Source organism: Microtus pennsylvanicus, chromosome 3 (assembly GCF_037038515.1).
Source record: "Microtus pennsylvanicus isolate mMicPen1 chromosome 3, mMicPen1.hap1, whole genome shotgun sequence".
Classification (NCBI taxonomy): Eukaryota; Metazoa; Chordata; class Mammalia; order Rodentia; family Cricetidae; genus Microtus; species Microtus pennsylvanicus.
This window is the reverse complement of record NC_134581.1, coordinates 2,088,222-2,108,231: the sequence shown is the minus strand read 5'-3', so window position 1 is coordinate 2,108,231 and position 20,010 is coordinate 2,088,222. Positions and strand designations below refer to the sequence as shown.

General features: G+C 50.8%; 1 protein-coding gene across 3 annotated transcripts in view; it reads left to right on the top strand.

Moving 5' to 3' along the window:
- The window catches only part of Snrk (SNF related kinase), a 47,985-nt gene extending 35,266 nt beyond the window's left edge, over positions 1 to 12,719 (top strand). For all 3 annotated transcript variants that reach the window (XM_075964072.1, XM_075964074.1, XM_075964073.1), the window contains 4 exons: positions 2,533 to 2,674; positions 4,992 to 5,204; positions 7,286 to 7,420; positions 9,394 to 12,719. In XM_075964072.1, coding sequence (XP_075820187.1) covers positions 2,533 to 2,674; positions 4,992 to 5,204; positions 7,286 to 7,420; positions 9,394 to 10,561 — 1,658 coding nt within the window. In that variant the 3' untranslated portion in view covers positions 10,562 to 12,719. The remainder of the gene's footprint in view (positions 1 to 2,532; positions 2,675 to 4,991; positions 5,205 to 7,285; positions 7,421 to 9,393) is intronic.
- The last annotated feature ends 7,291 nt before the right edge of the window (positions 12,720 to 20,010 follow it).

Genomic DNA, 20,010 nt, shown 5'->3' with positions numbered 1-20,010 from the left:
AAAGGTTTTTTTTTCTATTTACTAAATGAACACATATTTTTCCATGTTTATTAGCCAAGAGCCTTTATAGCTGGATCTGAAGTCAAAATGTCCCTTGAAGTAGTAATATCTTTAGGTTTGGTTGGTTGGATGTTTGCTATTTGACAAATCTGCACAAAATCCCACTAGTGAGTCCTTTCTGTGTCTGGCCCTGGATGGTGGGTCCTTGAGTGCCAACCCCTCAGCTCAGGCTGTCATCTGCATCTTGATAGTGTAGATGTATAAAAATTTTTAATGAAAAACACAAAATAGTACTGAAATGAATTCTTATTAAGATAATGTCACTTCCCTCTCCAACTTGTGAGAGGTGATTTTCCTGGTGTCATCCTTAGTGGCCTTCACGCCAGACGTCTGCTCCTGGGGACCTTTATATTCTGTCATCTCTGTAGGTCGTGCTTTCAGGACGAGCTCCTCACAGTGGTGGAGCTCAGAGCAGAGGGAGTAAGCCTAAAAGCAGGGCCAGGTGTACTCCTTGAAGGCCTGCTCCTACTGACTTAACTTTTGCCAGACTTAACCTCCTAAAGGTGCCACAGCCTTTAAAATAGCACTATAAGCTAAGGACCAAGTGCTCAAAACATGCCAGTGGGGGACGGTACAGATTGAAGCCTTAGGGCTTCTCCTGGCTTCCCAAGGCTCATGACCATCTCTAACGTGTGTGAGCTCTAGCCAGACTGTGGGGTCTCCTCTTCGTGTCCATCTCCTCCTTCATTGCCCCTCTGACCATGCCGACGGACAGTGTTCATTTGCTGGAGGAGATGACCCTTGCCTTAGTTACGCTTCTGCCTGTCCTGAGACGTGGCAACCAAGGCAGCTTAGAGGAGAAAGGATTTATTGTGGGTGACAGTTTAGAGGCTGATTCCATGACTGCCATGGCACCCAGCTGTTTGTAACTTCAGTTCCAGGGGATCCAGCACACTCTTCTGACCTCCACGGCACTGCATGCATGTGGCATACATACATACAGGTAAGACACTCATACACATCCACATAAATCTTTTAAAAGTTGTACAAGCAGAGTTTAAGTTAAAATCAGTTACATACATTTTCCTTAAAGACCTTCAGGTCTGATTACAATCGAGATTTTCAATACTTCTCAATGACTATTTAAAGAACAAGTATAATCGACTGCTGTTACTGAAGTTATCTGAGTAGAGACCTCTGAGGCCCAAAATCAGGGCAGCCGTGTTGAGAGCAGGGCCAGGCATGTTTGTGAGTGCCTTCACTGCAGTGGCTTTTCACAAGGACACCCACAGCAAAGTGTGCCACACACCCAGAAAGCCACGTTGTGAGGAATGGTGGCGTCTCACTTGTTGCCCTTCTTTTTCCTTTGAACCAAGGAAATAGTATTTGATTAACAAATTTTAATTTTCTTAGGTTGGAACTTCCATTATTTTAGGTGTTTTAGGCTTACATGAAAGCAGCAGCTGCCTGTTAGCAGGTGTGATGGCTTGGCAGACCCTGTGGGGTCAGTTCTCCTCTGAGCCTGTGTATCCAGAGCGCTGCCTCAAGTGGTGTGCGTGCGTGTGTGTGTGTGTGTGTGTGTGTGTGTGTGTGTGTGTGTGAGAGAGAGAGAGAGAGAGAGAGAGAGAATATTACCACATGTACATTTTCATTTTTAGAATGAATTAATTTGTGATGCCCTTCTTAAATCCTTTTTTTGATCTGAAAAAAAAATTCCAAAAAAAAATCACTTTTTTTTCTAATTAAAAGGCTTGTATTTTATTTAAAAACAAGAGGTAGGAAGTTGTTTGCTGTTGTGAGTCCTCAGGTGTCAGTTCTTGCAGCTTCACATGGGCAGGGTCCTGCCAGGACAGCAGTTTGTCTAAAGCTGGGCAATCCTGGGATACTAATGACAAATTTACTCCTTCTTCTTTAAAAAAAAAAAAAGTTTGTTTTACTTTTTGAATAATGTGTGTTGGGTGTGCACATTAGTGCACTGTCCTCGGAGGCCAAAAGGGGGCATCACATCCCCTGGGGCTGGAGTTATAGAAGGCTGTCAGCCCCCATGTCTTACCCTTCTGTGGAGCAGCTCTTACTGTTTGCAGACTAAGAACTTAAATCTTGGACGCAGCTCCACCATGTAATGTGGTCAGACCCAGTGTGGGCTCTTGCTTGGCTTGTGTGACAGCCGTATTTCTTGTCTCTGAGCTTCACTTTTCTCATCCTTACCTCTCGGGCTGTGTGACCAGTTACCACCCCAGCGTGAGGAGAAAACAATGGAGATGATGCTGACCACAGGCTGACCCTTCCAGACTCACAGCTTTAATGTGTTTAATGCTGGGTGTGCTGTAGTCTTGGGGAAAGCAGACCTTGTCCCTTGACTCAGAAGCCTGGGCACTGATGGCCTAGTTCTCCTGTTAGTCAGACTGACCCCTCTGCTCTGTTGAGGTTTTGCAGTCTGTTTTGTATATTTTTACTTTAAGGACAAAATACTTGTTAGCCTCCCTGGTTTTCTAGATACTCCAGTATTTAAATGCTGTCTTTCGTTTGTAGACATATGGAGCCTGGGTGTGATCCTTTTCATGCTGGTGTGTGGGCAGCCGCCCTTCCAAGAGGCCAACGACAGCGAGACACTGACCATGATCATGGACTGCAAGTACACTGTGCCGCCCCGTGTGTCTGCAGGGTGCAGGGAGTAAGTAAAGCATGGGCACGTAGCACGAATCCAACACCTGACACGCCTTCAGCGTGCAGTGATTTGAGTTCATTTAATTTATGAGATTACTGTTCTGCTGTTATTGTTTGGGGCCACCCAGTAATATTTGATAAGAAATCAAACAGAAGAGCACCAAACAGTCTTGCTTATTTCTTACACATATTTTCAAGAAATCCGTTTTGCCTTTTCAGCCTCTAGAAGTGATGGTTAAGACCTTTCCTGGCAGCTGCCTTTTTCTTCAGTGGCAAAAGCAAGACCATTTGGAACTGTTTGAGTTTCTAGAAAAGGGTTGGGCTGTCCTTGGCAGGAGCATGGCATTGCAGGGTTCCTCCTGACTGTCTTGTATTCTCACGTCCTGCCGCAGCCGAGGAGAGCCTGTGCTGTGGTGTGCGCCGCCGTGGGAAGCCAGCACTGACTCACTCTGGGGTTTCTCCCTTGGGGTTTTCAGGATTATGGTGCCATCGCCTGTGCAGTGAGAGGTGCAGTTGTGGAAAAGGGCTGTTTGAAATTAGGATATTTTTAAATAAATACATGAGATTGTAGTTACCAGATAAATTGAGTTTTTCCTGTCAGCTGTAAGAAAGCGATGGCAGATGGAGGGGTCTCTTCCAGGTGGAGTCCAGCTTGGGCATTCAACCCTGTGTACTCAAATCCTGGCTTTCCTGCTGACTTCTCGTGTGAGTTTGGCACAGTGTACTCAACAGGTTACTGTGGGATGACAGGAAGTGATGGTGTAGAGCGTGCAGTTTAGACTGGAGCATGGGGAGGCTGTGTGTCGGTCGTGGTGATGGTAGATTGTAGCACATAGGAGGCTCTGTGTGTGTGTATGTGTTAGTGGTGATATTTGGTTGGAGGTATATTGATGTCTCTGGTGATTTTAGGTTGGAGCACACGTGAAGCTGTATGTGTTGTGGTGGTATTGACTTTTGGCTGTCAAAAATGGGGGGCTGTATGTGTAGGTGATTTCGTACTATAGGACAAGGGAAGCTCTCTGTGTGTGTGTGGAGTGGTTTTAGGTTCTTGATCTTACTATTCCCCCTAGGAAGCAGGTGTACACCAAGTGCAGGTTAAAAAACAAAAACAAGTCTCATTTTACATCATTTGAAAGCCTGCAGGTTATAGAATCAACATGGATGCTTCTTTTCCCAAGATCTGAGATGTTGCCTCCATGTCTCCCTCCCAGGAGGATTGTTTTTAATAATTATAAGAGTGTTCAAATAAGAAACAAAACATTGGGTGGTGGTGGAAGTGGCACATGCCTTTAATCCCTGTACTTCCACCAGGATACCAGCAGGCTGAGGTTGTTAGGCTGACATCTCCAGTATCTGACCACAGGAGCTGCTCCTCACCAGAGGACACCAGCAGGCTGAGGTTGTTAGGCTGACATCTCCAGTATCTGACCACAGGAGCTGTTCCTCACCAGGACACCAGCAGGCTGAGGTTGTTAGGCTGACATCTCCAGTTATCTGATCGTAGGAGCTGTTCTTCACCAGGACACCAGCAGGCTGAGGTTGTTAGGCTGACATCTCCAGTATCCGACCACAGGAGCTGCTCCTCACCAGGACACCAGCAGGCTGAGGTTGTTAGGCTGACATCTCCAGTATCCGACCACAGGAGCTGCTCCTCACCAGGACACCAGCAGGCTGAGGTTGTTAGGCTGACATCTCCAGTATCTGACCACAGGAGCTGTTCCTCACCAGAGGACACCAGCAGGCTGAGGTTGTTAGGCTGACATCTCCAGTATCTGACCACAGGAGCTGTTCCTCACCAGGACACCAGCAGGCTGAGGTTGTTAGGCTGACATCTCCAGTTATCTGATCGTAGGAGCTGTTCTTCACCAGGACACCAGCAGGCTGAGGTTGTTAGGCTGACATCTCCAGTATCCGACCACAGGAGCTGCTCCTCACCAGGACACCAGCAGGCTGAGGTTGTTAGGCTGACATCTCCAGTATCTGACCACAGGAGCTGTTCCTCACCAGAGGACACCAGCAGGCTGAGGTTGTTAGGCTGACATCTCCAGTATCTGACCACAGGAGCTGTTCCTCACCAGAGGACACCAGCAGGCTGAGGTTGTTAGGCTGACATCTCCAGTTATCTGATCGTAGGAGCTGTTCTTCACCAGGACACCAGGAGGCTAAGGTTGTTTTGCTTTACAAATACAGTGGCACCAGATGCTCATTTGTCAGTGAACCCGGAAATGGCTGTGACTGTGAGAAACAGTGCTTGTTGGTGACGTTCCGTCATTACTGGTCCTTGCACACAGTTTGCTTCAGTAACGGGCTTCCTTCCTTCGCAGCCTGATCACACGGATGCTGCAGAGAGACCCGAAAAGGAGAGCCTCTCTAGAAGAGATTGAGAGCCACCCTTGGCTCCAGGGAGTGGACCCCTCACCAGCCACCAAGTACAACATCCCCCTCGTGTCCTACAAGAACCTCTCAGAAGAGGAGCACAACAGCATCATCCAGCGCATGGTTCTCGGGGACATTGCAGACCGGGACGCCATTGTAGAGTACGTCTGGGCTTCCTGACACTAGCAGGCTGCTTAGTTTTCTCGTCACTGTGACTGAGTGCTGACAAAAGGCATTTTCAGGGAGGAAGGAGTTAATTCTGGGCTTTAGTGTAGGGGATGTGGTTACCTCTGGTGGGGAAGGCATGGTGGTAGGGTCAGGAGCCGAGGAAGCACACGGTGAACAGGACACTGGGGACAGTCCACACTTAAGCCACAGCACAGACGGACTTCCCAGTTGGCAGCCATTGTCCTCCAGGATCCACACGTGATCGAACATGTTTTCTTTTATTCTAGGGGACAGGTAGGCCGTTGCCAGGCGGTGTCAGTGGATAGGCACTGTAGAAGTGGGATGGAATAGGATGGTTAGCGTCTCAGGATCTGGTGTCTGTAGAAGTGTCCCCCTGTAAGTGCAGAGATCAGGGCATGACGACAGGCTCAGGCAACCTCTGTGCGTGTGGCTCCAGTGGGATCCTTTAGCTGTGTGTCCCTCTGGCTGCACTGTACGCACCAGGACGGTCGTTGTCTACTCCCCGGGGCCTCTGCAGCGTCCTGGAACCTGCGCGGTACATGTTTGCTCAGGAACTCAGAACAGTCTGTCAGTCAGGACCAGTCTGTCTGGAAATAGTAGAGCCCTTCCACAGGTTACTTAATGTGTTCATGAAACAGATGCCCCAGCTCAGGGAAGCAAGAAAGAGGTAACCATGTGGATCGCAGTTCCCTGGCCTGGGAAAGAGGTGGGCACAGGCTTGACATGGAGGCCTTGTGTGTTGTCTATTAGCAGACATGTCCGGTGGGAGCTCTGGTCTCTGGGGAAGAACATATCTGTAAAAAGGACACGCCCCTTTAGAGTAGTTTTAGTACAGTAAAAATAAAGATTTGAAGAAATAAAGCCAGACTTTTAATCTTGGTGTTTCCTGCAGGATCCCAGGTGCTTCTGAGTGTCCCCTGGTTGGTGTCCACCACCTCCACAACCTGAGCAAGTGCAGGACACTTGCCGGTTCTGCAGACGCTGTCAGGATGTGTAGGAAGCGTTATTTTTTTTTTCATTTTTGGAGTTGCGTGTGTCGCCGCGTGTGCTGTGGTATCAGACCTGCACTCTTTGCAAACCCCTGGTGACTGCAGCTTGCCAAGCACATGGCTCCCAGCCACTCATACTTCTTGTTGACTGCTCATGCTCGGAAATCTGCTTATTCTGAGAGCAGTTCCTGAGTTTAAAGGCCTAAGTGTCTTAAAGGGTCTCCCCTGAACACAGACAGGGGCTTTCTCGAGAACCCACCCTTCCCTGGGTTTGACCCCAGGCTGTCCCACCTCACCAACTGCCCTGTATGCGTCAGAGTGATCCCGAGCCCTGTTTCTCACCTCACCAGCTGCCCTGTATGCGTCAGAGTGATCTTGAACCATTTTTCACACACGCTGTAGTTTCACAAAGCCAGAGGCTTCCAGAAACCAGAGCTGTGTGTTCCTAAGTCATGTGATGTTTTCCCATGACAGCCAGCTGCAGGAGGTGGCAGGGCCACCGTGGTGCCTGGCCTGACGTGGTATCCTGGAGCTTGTTGTTTGAATGGATGAACAAGCGCAGGATGAGAGCGGCACCCTCTAGATTGCACTCATTGCTGTCCGGTGCCTCAACTGCCAGTACGTGCAAAAGTAAAAAACGCTTCCCACCATTCTGATTGACCCTGGCTCACGGACTGTCCAGGTAGCATGGGCCTTGTCTTTAGTCCATTCTTCTCATGAAAGCAAAGGATCCTCCTCAGCAAAAACCAGCTCCACATACCAGCCATGTTTCCAGAAAATACACACACTCTTAGACGCTTGTTGCCTCCTCTTATGTCTGGATGCTGATACCAGTCCAGCTACACTGCAGTTTGCTCTTTTCTCACTGATCCGCACATTTTTGTTCAGTTGCTTCTTTTGGATAATAACCTAAGAAACTACAGGGTTTAGTTCTCTCTAGTTTGTGTTTTTGTCTCATTTTAAAAGCTTCCCAGATACTGGATTTCATTAGGTTATACTTAAAAAAAAAATCTTGTAAAAACTTAGCTGCTTAACTTCTGATCACTCTTGATTTGTTTCTCCAGAGCCCTGGAAACCAACAGATACAACCACATCACAGCCACTTACTTCTTACTCGCTGAAAGAATCCTGAGAGAAAAGCAAGAGAAGGAAATACAGACCAGGTCTGCAAGCCCCAGCAACATCAAGGCCCAGTTTAGGTGAGAAAATACCTTCACTGATATTAGTAAGTTAATGTTTTGAAATAGGGAGCTGTCTGTTGATGCTTCATAATTCTGCAGGGAGGAGGTTCCTCACCCTCATGGCCATGACAGTTTCCTCCACAGAGGTAACGCCAGGCTCCTCTGCTGTGTGCTGGCTGTGCCTCACCTCTTAGGTCCTTAAAGATTTCCTCCCGAGAGCAGTGTGAATTTCCCTTAGTTACTTGGAAGACTTTTAAATGGGGCATTTAGGGTTTCAGAGATTAGAGAGCTACTTCAGTTGATTGATTAGCTATTGGAATCTCAGGAACACATAGCTCTGATTTGGTCGAGTACCACTGTTGACCTCCCGAGGTGAGGAGGGTGGACTCTTGTTGGGGCCACTGACCAGAGCCTTCCCTGAAGTTGACCCTCGGGCTTGGTTGGTGGAGTGAAGCCCGCCCTGAGGGTCAGCAGCCATGGGTTGGAATCAGCCCCCTCTGTGCACACACACACTCCCGCTCCACCTGCAGTGCTCGCTAGCATTTCCTTCTCTCCCATTAACATGTGCTCTTCCCTTGTTGGACTCTCCCGGTTGTCACCATTTGGACAGGTGAGTCCAGTGTCACATGCTCAGGAAAGGTGAGACGCCGAACTGTGTCAGCCATGGGTGGGACTGTTCACCAGGTATTTGCCAAGGCCACCCCTGAGTGTGGCTACTCAGTGGGTTTTGCTTTAAGCTGATGGAGAAGAGCTGAGCCTGCATCCTGCCATGCTGCTCCTCCTTCTCCATGGCCCGACTGCAGGTCCTGTGCCTTAGCTCCTACCCTGGGCCTCGCTCAGTGCTCTCTGGCTGGTTCTTTTCTCACTTGGTGCCCACTGAAAACCTGCCTGCTCTGCACCTCCAGCAGTGGCCGGGGCAAGTAGTAGTTTTTCCTCCCGTGAAGTTGCTGAGATATTTTACAACTGCAGTTTTAATTGGTATGAAATGCAGATGTCACTATGAAAATAGCTATCGCGAATGCCCTCGACATCTTACATCCTCAGCAGAGGACGGTCAGGAACTCAGGCCCTCTACAGCCTCCCACATGGGACCTCCAGATTGAAAGACAGTGTTTAACAGTTTTGCTCTCCAGTATGCTGTATGGGGATTTATACTAGGTGAATCTCATCTGCACTATGAGAGCCAGACAGAGTTTGTGTGTGTGTGTGTGTGTGTGTCTGTGTGTGTGTGTGTGTGTGTCTGTGTGTGTGTACGCGCGCATGTGTGTACATGTACATATGTAGATAGTACATGTGATGAACATGTGTGCATATGAGTCTGTCCATGTGTTTATTTGTGAGAGTATACTGGATATTTGTATGTAGGTGTACATGTGTATATGTGTAGATGATAGCACATGCATGTGAACATGTTTGTATGTGCATGTGTGTAGATGAGCTTGTTTGAAGGTATACGTGTGTGTGAGATCATATATGCAGCTGTGCATATATGTGTGTCTGGGTGTGTGTGAGCGTGTGTGTAGGTGTACATGGGTGTATGTGTAGACGTGTGTGGTGTTGAGGTTTAGGGAGAACCTCATGTTCTTTTCTGGGGGCTGTGGTGTGATGAAGTTGCCACATGTCCCTCTGGTATCCTTGCTGATGGACCTGACTGCTTTTTACATCTGTGGGTTTCATTCTAGCTCTGTGTGTGTGAGGGCCTGCGTGCTATGGCTGGGTGTGGAGGTTAAGGATACCTTAGGTTTTGGTCCTCATCTTCATCTTGTCTGAAACAAGGTTTTCTCTGCCGTGTGTGCAGGGATTGCTGGCCGATGATTCTGGAACTAATCCAGTCTCCGTCCACCACCTTGTGATGGCTCAGCCTGTCACATCTGACGTGCCATGGGTGGCCAGGTCCTCACACCTGGGCAGCCAACACTCCCCACTGAGCTATTTGTCTCTCCAGGACAGGCCAGCTACTACATGACGATTGTCTTTCCTCTGTCACACAGGCAGTCATGGCCAACAAAAATCGATGTGCCCCAAGACCTTGAGGACGACCTCACTGCCACGCCTTTGTCACACGCCACAGTCCCACAGTCTCCTGCTCGGGCTGCTGACAATGTTCTTAATGGCCACAGGAGCAAAGGCCTGTGTGACTCGGCCAAGAAAGACGAGCTCCCGGAGCTGGCTGGGCCAGCACTGCCCACTGTGCCGCCCGCGAGCCTGGCGCCTGCTGCCAGTGGGCGGAAGTGTCTGTTCAGGGTGGAAGAAGATGAGGAGGAGGAGGAGGAAGACAAGAAGCCTGTGTCTCTGTCCACGCAGGTGGTGCTGCGCCGGAAGCCGTCAGTCACGAACCGCCTGACATCCCGCAAGAGTGCCCCGGTGCTCAACCAGATCTTCGAAGAGGGCGAGTCCGACGATGAGTTCGACATGGACGAGAACCTGCCGCCCAAGCTGAGCCGGCTGAAGATGAACATCGCCTCGCCGGGCACGGTGCACAAGCGCTACCACCGCAGGAAAAGCCAGGGCCGTGGCTCTAGCTGCAGCAGCTCTGAGACCAGCGATGATGACTCTGAGAGCCGCAGGCGGCTGGACAAGGACAGCGGCTTTGCTTACTCATGGCACCGGCGTGACAGCAGCGAGGGGCCGCCGGGCAGTGAGGGTGACGGCAGCGGCCAGAGCAAGCCTAGCAGTGGTGGTGGGGTGGACAAGACCAGCCCGGGCGAGCAGGGCACGGGCGGTGGCGGCCAGAGTGGCTCAGGCGGGACCCCATCAGGTGCAGCAGGCTCCTCGCGGCGCTGTGCAGGCCCCGACTCCTCCTCATCCTCCCCAGCCTCGGCCTCCGCTGCTCCACGTGGTGCGGAGCTTGTGCAGAGCCTCAAACTTGTGAGCCTGTGCCTAGGCTCCCAGCTGCACGGCGCCAAGTACATTCTAGACCCACAGAAAGCCTTGTTTTCCAGCGTGAAGGTGCAGGAGAAGTCCACGTGGAAGATGTGCATCAGCACCCCAGGCCCTGGCCCCGCTGCTGACCTGGACCCCGTGAGGACCAAGAAGCTGCGGAACAACGTGCTCCAGCTACCTCTGTGCGAAAAGACCATCTCCGTGAACATCCAGCGCAGCCGCAAGGAAGGGCTGCTCTGCGCCTCCAGCCCCGCCAGTTGCTGCCACGTCATCTGACCTGTAAAGCGCGCTCTGCTCACTTCATTTGTTCTGACGTGACAATGCATGGTCTTTGTGCATGCTGCTACACGCTACTTTTCTTTTCCAGCCGAAAAGTCTACTGTGTGATTTTACATTCATGATTTCAGTGTGGATGACCAGGATGAAATTGTCTATCTGGAACCCAACGTAAACGGAGTGCTTAGAAATTCATGTTCTGCACTTAACCTGGAGGGAAAATGCTTTCGTTTCCTTGTGAAAAGCCCAAATTCCTGTCCTGACCTCCGGTGATAGGGAAACTCCATGCTCTGAGGCACGCTGGTGCCTGAGACAGAACCAAAGCAATAACGTGGTGATGCCCACAGGCCTGGGCGGAGCAACAGCCGCTGCCAGCCCCCCAGGGCCTGTGCACCAAGAACCGAGCCACGGTCTGAGCGCCCACACCTGTTTGTCTTAAGCGATAGTGTGAAAACAGTTGGGGCTCTTATGTTTTCATTGACAAAGATGTTCTTGTTTGTAGTAGGTGAGATCAGCTACTTAGCTTTGTGAGGCAGCTTCCCCTGTAGAATTACAAGGAGACAATCTTTTGTGAGGTGATGAGGTGAACTCTCGTCTTAACTCTTAGAGTGTATGTCTGTCTGTCTGACAGATCAAAAAGCGGCTCTGTAAGTCCCCCTGCAGGACGCAGCGGGGTTTCCTTCAAACCTGTGTGGAGAGGAGACACTGGAGTTCCCGCTGCAGTGGTCACAGCGCCCACAGATGGCAGCAGAGTCAACAACAGTAAAACAGCTTCCTGGAATTGTTTTTCAGGAGCCTGGTGGTTAGGTGGCCTCTGGTTTCTCCATGCTGACGAGAACTTCTCAGGAAAGGGTAGTGCTCCAAGCCGCCTTCCTGCCGCACACTGACCAGAGTTCTGGTCCCGACTGATAATCATCTCCCCAGGCATCTTCTCGATGCACATCTTCCCTAATCTCGGGAAGCCCAGATGCTGGTTTGGTTTTGTTTTTCACACTGTGCCCTAGGGGTTTTGAAAGCAGTACATAAGGGACCTGTGGGATGTGTGTCACTGGGCCCAGGGTCCTTCCCACACACTCTGCCACTTTCTTTCCTGACTTGAGTGACCGTGTAATTCAGAGCGGGCAGGGCACAGGCCAGTCACTTTCGTCAGTGCTCAGACTCAGTCAGCTCCTTTAGGGTTAATGTATATTACTCCAAACTTCACAGTATAACCTGACTATGCTAAGTAAAAGCGATACTTAAGATACTTCCTAGACCTAGGCTAACTGCTTGTGCTTTAAGCTACAGTCCCATTCAGTGTGACATTTATGTAGTTGAAAGTGATGAAGAGAGATGTGTGGGTGAAGCCATAGAACATATTTGCTTGAAATTCTTAAGCAGGGATCTTCAAAGGGCCAGAAACCAGTGTGGTTCACAGAGACCGTGAGAGCCGTGTCTGTGTGAGCAAGGAGAGACGTTTGTAGGGGCATTGCAATAAACTCTGTCGCAGCTGTTTTCCAAGTAATGTACATACTCCTCTGTGGTCATGTCCAGCCTCGGAGTGGCGCCTCGTCTCCAGTGGTTTTATATTCAGGTGTATATACGGTGCTCACTTTAGATCAGCAGTGTTGGCCATTTATGCTGCAGAGCTGTATCATAGCCTTATTAGTTGTGTGTGGTTGGTGACCCTCTGGGCACATACATGTCTGTTGAGTGGTGTCTACCCATTCGTTGACAAGTGGATGTCTGTGCATGTGTCTTATGTCCTGGGATGTTGTCACGGGGCGGGAGCAGAACACCATCACACCAATAGTGGACCAAACTACTTCTTGCTCTAACCAGTGACTTGTCCCCTAACCTGTCTTCAGAAGTCACCTAGAGTTACAGTAGTGTATAAATTAAAAATTGTGGGAAAAGTTAGTCTTGTATTTTTCTGTGTATATATATATAATTATGTACTTCTGGAATTCTATCTGTATTTAAAGATGTGACAATCTTGACACCAATTTTAATAGTCATGAGACTGAACAAAGATGTCCTACCGAGTCAGAGTTGGTGTGCACTGAGAACACAAACTCGTTGGCTGATTGGTCATTGCCTCTAGTTCTGACCAGTCTTTCTCCTTGTGTGACAGACGGGACGTGATCAATAATAAAGTGACATACGGTGTTCAGCAATAGTCGCCGAGTCTGTGTGGTTTTCTCGTGAGTGTCGCTCTGTCCTTGGGGCGGGCTGAAACCATGGTCCTGGCCGCAGTGTCAGGACGGCAGCCTTTCCTTTAACACTGCCTGGACAGAAAGAGAACAGAGCTGTAACTACCTCACCTGCTTTCCTCACCTGGCTCGTCCCCAACTTCGCCAACCACAAGCCCCTGCAGTCTTCATGGTTCCAGGTCTGCCCTTTCCCTTTGCTCAGTGGGTCAGCCTTTGTGTTCCGCAGCCCTCCCTCTCACTGGTGACACGCCGGGTCCTGGACAGGCGACTCTCTTGAGTCACCTCCGCTTGCAGAACCCAGGGAGCTCCTGTCATGGTGCCCTGTTTGACATTCACACAGTTCAGTGGGTCTTCGAGCATTCAGTGGTTTGTGTCACCATTTCCATAATCCATTTTTACACATCCAAAAAGGTCTTTTTTCAATATCCTTTTCCTTAGCCTTCCCGCTGGCCTAGGCTGTCACCATCCGGGGCCCAGGCTTCATCCCTGTGAGAATGGTGGCTGGGCTCTTCAAGCTGGAAAAGCCCCATTTTCTAGCTAGACCTTTACTCCTCCCTGCCTCAATATTCACTTTTGCCAACTCATGCAGGCTTCAAACCACACGCAGCCAGTCTTCCAGACACACCCACCTCTCTGCCAGGGACATATTTTAGTCTCCTCTTCGACTGAACACCTAGATACATCCAGAGAGAATCAGTCTCCAGGCCCCAGACTTGTCCTTGAAATGCCTCCTGCCCATCAGATGGCAGTCGCAGAAGTTCTGTGAACCAGGATTCTTGGTAACTGCCTGCATCAGAGACCTGTCTCACCCAGCAACAAAATACCTGGCTGGCAGCCTGAGGAAGGCGGGCTTTATTTTGGTTCAGGGCTAAAGTCCACCATGGCAGGGAGGGCATGGAGGCAGGAGCTCAAGGTGACTGGTCATGCACGTCTACAACCAGGGAGCAGAGTTGAATGCTGGGCTCAGCTCCCCTTTTATTTGTCCACAGTTGGGGAAGGGGTTTGCCTCAGCTAGCCCATAATTCCTCACAGACCTCCCCAAAGGCTAAGTATAGACAGTCCTCTCAGGTATGGACAGGACTGTCTCCTAGGTGACAGTGGATGCTGTCACTCTGACATGACGGGTCTACCCCCTGCCAACTTGATCTCCAAACAGGAATTTAAAGCCACAGCCTCTTAGCCCTTTCCATTGGTTCATGGCTATCTCAATGCAAAATAATGAGTCCAACTTCAGGAGTCCCCTAGTCTTTAACAGTTCCAACATTATTCAAAAGTTCAGAGCTGTCTTACCTGAGGCTCAAAGTATCTTAGCTGTGAGTGCCTATAAACCAACTACGTGCTTCCGACATACAGTGGTTCCCAGTGAACGTCCCCATACCTGAAGAGAAGCCTGGGGCTGGTCGTGGGTCCTGCAGCTCCATGCCTGGCAGTGGGGCTTGTGATGGAATCTCTGGGCTCCAAGGAGCCTCCTGCTCTGCCCCTGCTGCACAGACAGACAGCCTCTCTCAGGCTCCATCCCATTCCTCCACTCTTCCTCAGCAGCAGCTCTGCTTCTGAACTAACATCCTTGGGTTTCATCTTCACAGCTTCACATAGCAGCCTTTCAGGGCCTGCTTTCAGGGCCATTGACTGCCAGACTACCTGGCCTCGGTGTGCAGTGCGGACAATGGTGCCAGGTTCTGCTGCCAGCTAGGTACACAGCTTGGGCCCCTGGACCTGAGCAGGGAACCCCTCCTCCAGGGGCATCCTGAGATCCTGAGCTTACACTCTCTCTCCAGGGCTCCTTACCTGGAGCACGAGTTTCTCTGTGGGACTCGACTCCAGCACTGTTGCTCTGTCTGTGCGTGCTCTTCTCTGAGACTTTTAAATTTGCCCGAATTTTTCCCCATCAAACTGAATCTTTAAAACCTTTTTGCCTAGTTTGTACTGGTTTTTCACTCTGGGTCTGCATTAACAGTGGTAAAGCTGCCAGGCCATAGCCTGAGTGCTCTACGTTCTTGACCTTTCCTCCATCAAACGCATCAGTCCGTGTCCTTACCCACACTGCACATCAAACACATCAGTCCATGTCCTTACCCACACTGCACATCAAACACATCAGTCCGTATCCTTACCCACACTGCACATCTGGGGAGATGGACAGAGCAAGAATGAACGCTTTGCTAGAATATAATTTGATCGGTCTCCAGCCCCGTTCCTAAGAGTCCTTGTCCCTCTGGAGCCTCATGAAGGGGCCTCCACATGCCCTCAGTATGCCTGTCTTCCAGGTTCCTTCCAGAATAGCCCGTTGATCTCTGCCTACAGAATTTCCTGGCCCAAAGTTCCAGACTCGCCTTCCTCTCACAGAGCAGTCCCAGAAACCTAAGCGGCACACTGTCAGGTGGACCGTAGCAACAAGCCCACTTCTCAGCCCTGGTTTTCTGTAGTCACCTGGCATTCATTGCTCTCTAGGCTCCTCCGGATCCTAGACTGTGTTAACAATCAGTTACATCACACGGCTCTGTCATCCCGCATCCCATAACAATCAGTTACATCACACGCCTCTGTCATCCCGCATCCCATAACAATCAATTACATCACACGCCTCTCTTTCATCCCGCATCCCATAACAATCAATTACATCACACGCCTCTGTCATCCCGCATCCCATAACAATACCATCACACCTTGATGGGGATTGCATTGAATCTATAGATTGCTTTTGGTAGAATTGCCATTTTTACTATGTTGATCCTCCCAATCCAAGAGCAAGGAAGGTCCTTCCATTTTCTGGTATCCTCCTCAATTTCTTTCTTCAATGCCTTAAAGTTCTTGTCAAATAGATCTTTCACTTCCTTGGTTAGAGTTACCCCAAGATATTTTATGCTGTTTGTGGCTATCGTAAAAGGTGAAGCTTCTCTGATTTCCCTCTCTGCTTCCATATCCTTTGTGTATAAGAGGGCGACTGATTTTTTGGAGTTGATCTTGTATCCTGCCACATTACTAAAGGTGTTTATCAGCTGTAAAAGTTCTTTGGTGGAGTTTTGGGGGTCGCTTATGTACACTATCATATCATCTGCGAATAACGAAAGTTTAACTTCTTCCTTTCCAATTCGAATCCCCTTGATCCCCTTATGTTGTCTTATTGCTATTGCTAGAACTTCAAGCACTATATTGAAGAGGTATGGCGAGAGTGGACAGCCTTGTCATGTTCCTGAGTTTAGTGGGATGGCTTTGAGTTTCTCTCCGTTTAATTTGATGTTAGCTGTCGGCTTGCTGTATATAGCTTTTATTATGTTTAGGTATGACCCTTGTATCCCTAATCTCTCCAATACTTTTATCATAGAGGGATAGGGAGAACATGAGCAAAGAAGCTGGGACCACGAGGGGTGCACCCACCCACTGAGACAGTGGAGCTGATCTATTGGGAGCTCACCAAGGCCAGCTGGACTGTGACTGAAAAAGCATGGGATAAAACTGGACTCTCTGAACATGGCGAACAATGAGGGCTGATGAGAAGCCAAGGACAATGGCATGGGGTTTTGATCCTACGTAATGTGCTGGCTTTGTGGGAGCCTAGCAGGTTTGGATGTTCACCTTCCAAGATATGGACGGAGGGGGGAGGACCTAGGACTTACCACAGGGCAGGGAACCCTGACTGCTCTTTGGACTGGAGAGGGAGGGGGAGAGGAGTGGGGGGAGGGGGAGAAGGGTGGGAGGAGGGAGAGGGAAATAGGAGGCTGGGAAGAGGCGGAAACTTGTTTTTTTTTCCTTTTCTCAATAAAAAACAAAACAAAAAACCAATACCATCACACGCCTCTATCATCCCGCATACCATGAATGTGTGATGCTCTCGCCCTTTGGGGTCGCTCAGGTCTGTGACTCCACCGTCACCCTGACAGTTCCTTCAGGTTTCTATTTCTCTTGTTTTTTTCTCTACTCAGAAATGTGAGATCCTTTTAAACTAAACCACGGGGATGGAGAAATGACACTGTGGTTAGGGGCACTGACTGCTCTTGCAGACGACTGGGTTCCTAGCACCCGGTACACGGTGGTTCTCAACCATCAGTGACTCCAATTCTAGAGGACCCAACATTCCCTTCTGGCCTCCTTGGATAAGACACCCACATGGTGTGAAGAAACACATGTAGGCAAATACACATAAAAATAAATCTTTAAACTGTGATGTTTTATGAAGTGCTTAATTTTCAAGTATGGGGATTTCCCATGACAGGCCCTGCTGAATTTTCTAGCTGGATTCTGTCTTTTCATCAGAATGCCATCGCTTCAGTCTTTGGAAATGTATAAGACTTGGTAAATGTTCTGTGAGCACCTTTGGGTGTCCCGCACCTCAGTTGGTTCTTCGCCCCATCCTTCCCTGTCCTCTATCAGCTCACCTGTTCCACGTTGCCCCCTTACCCGAGGACATGGCTGGCCTGGCAGAGGCTCCCTTGAGTGGAGCATGGAGTCCCCCAGGGCCCATGCCATCAGCTCACTGGTGGAAACACTGCACTAGGCATGGTCCTCAGAGGCTGCAGGGTTTGTAAACTCCAGGCCTGTCTGGCCTTCATCCTGTGATCTTTAGCCCTGATACTTGTTTCCTGCTGGAAGGAGGCAGGCAGGAGCTGCAGGCCTTTGCTGGGAAGGAGATCTGTAAGGTGGGGGGCTATGGGCAAGGCACCATCCTGGTAGCTGGCAAAGGGCGGGTCTTTCAAGGTCTGTGTACCTGCTTCCTTGCCCATCGAATGGAGCCAGTGTAAGGGAAGTGGGGGGGGGGGCTGAATTTCTACTTTGAAGCCTGCCTGGGTTTCTTTCCAAGTTTGTTCTGAGTCTGAGATACTTAGCTGCTAGGAGGGGTTAATAGTGTGCCATAGACAGACAGATACAAATGGAAAAGGGGGTGGGGACACCCCACCTGACACCCTTCCCGCCCTAGGGCCGCCTGGGGCTGCCGGCACAGGTATTGTCTGCCTTGGAGCCACCATGGGGTGCTCTGGCTTGCATTGGAACGCCCACTGGAGCTCCAGGGAAGGGTGTGAGGGCGGTGCCCAGGGTGTCTGTGGCTCAGAACTAGAGCTGGCCTTGTACCTCAGGCTATGGAGTTTGACTGTGAGTGACTGGGCCTAGGGCCAACCCCATTGCCCTCCAGTTCTGACCAGTGGGACTTGGTGGCAGTTGTATCTTGCACTGGAGGGAGGAACCAGCCCTCCAAATCTTCCTATGGCAAAGTGAGGCCCAGGCTCAACAGCCTCTGGGACGTAGGTTAGGTCTCCCTGAGCCTGGAACCCTGGATACAGCCCTGGCCGCTTCTGGAAGCTGCTGGTACGAGGACTTGAATACTGGGTAGCTGCCCCTGGAGTGCCTTTTTCCTGGTGAGGGCTGCACCCAGGCTCAGCTCCATGTCATGCTTTATGTCTGTCTTGCTGGGAAGCCTTCCAGCAGGGCCTGTGGGACCAGGCTTGTGTGAGAGACTGGGCTGACACTTGGCTCCCTCGGGCCTGAGGCTCTTGAAGCCAAGGTTCTTTTCCCACGATTGGCCTATGCAGTGTGCCTCCCAGTGACCTTTGTGGAAGCCTCTGGATGGTGAGGAGAAGACCAGGTGTGGTGTCCAAAGGCTCCTCTCATTTCCCAGGGTGGAGCTTCCCCTTTTCCTCCTTGGGCCTCAACCACCCTGCTCTGAGGAAAATGGTTTGAATTCTATTCTGGCCTTTATAGGCCCATCCCTGGTAGCCACCACTGCCCTGGGCACTGACTCACGGTACTCCTTAGCCCGCCAGGCGGGGGCCGACATCACGTCGTCTGAGCAGTTGAGAAGAGCTGGAGTCCCACAGCTCTTGGTAATCAGGATGGTCAAGAAACTGGAAGCAGAGGGTGACCACCCAAGGGCTCCTCAGCAGCCAGGAGAATGGCAGATGGGACGGTTTCTCCTGGGGTGAGTCATCATGGGGACTTAGGGTGGCAAGTGGAGTGGGGTAGGGACCCCCAGGCTCACAGGACAATGCCATGGCTCGTCTGAGGGCTGAGTGACACCAGCAATGAATAGGCTGGTGGATCAGTGACCAGGACATTAGCGGGGAATGAGGTGAAGTGGGTGAAGGGTCAAGAGGGCGTGGCCTGGTGGGGCGGGAAGGGGCGGGGCAGGGTACAGGGTGGGACAGCACCTTCCCAGACAAAGACACCAGGATGGGGAACAGCTAGAGGGTCACCCACACCTTTCATTCAAACCACAGTGTCTCGAATGGCTGTTGTGTACAACAGGCCACCCATGTGCTCAGTCCTGGGGACACTTACAGCCCGGCCAGTCTGTCAGACCAACACCTGCTGTGCTCCTAAATCCATCTTCTCCGTGGTCACAGGCTCCTGTTCTCCCTGGTGTCAAGCAAGTGGGAACACAGGAACATCAGTCGTGAGCACAGGGAAGCCTGGCCAGGTTCGCACAGCCCCTGGCAGAGGGCAATCCGCCAGCAAAGGGGCAGCTGGGGCCGCATGTGGGCAGAGGAGTCACTGGTTCACATCCAGCCTGTTCCTGTGACCGATCCCCTGGTTCAGGCTCTGTGGGGGACCAGGAGCCAGGGCCAGGGCCTCAATTTGAATTCTTTCCTTTCCCAGCATGTGCAAGAGTCCAGAATGGACTAAGGGGAAGACCTTGGGGTCCCAGGGCTTAGGTCTTCTTTGGTGCCTGCCATTTTCTGGCTGTTTAAAACGTGAGCCTCATCTAGGAAGTTCCATCAGGAACCCCACAAAACTCACTGCAGTACCATGACCTGAAGTGTCTCTGCTTCCAAGATTAGACAAAAACCGGAGCAGGGCTCCTAAAAACAAGTGATCCTGAGCCAGCTGCCACCTCTTCTCTGGTAAAGTGGGGGACGCAGGTGCAGCCCCCTGAGCTGTGTAGAGCAGGCTATCCCAGCTCTTGCCAACACCTGAGCTGTGTGGAGCAGGCTATCCCAGCTCTTGCTAGGGAAGAACTCACGGGTCAGCAAGGGCATCAGCGCCCACTCTTGGAGACCTTGCTTCCCAGGTGGGCTGTCACACTCGAGTCAGTGAACGCTGTAGGCTCAGCTGGGATGGCCGACATCACCCCTGGCCCGAACACCACTCTGCTGCAGGTCCCGGCCCACACCAGGCTTCCCTCGGGTGTCAGCAGCAGCAGCAGCGTCCCCAGAAAACCTGGGCCTGGCTGGGAGCTTTGAGGCTTCTCTTGGCTCCTGGGATCCCCACGGCACCACCTAGCTCTGGGGGCAGCTGAAGCATCTGCAGAGTCTGAGGGAGGAGGAG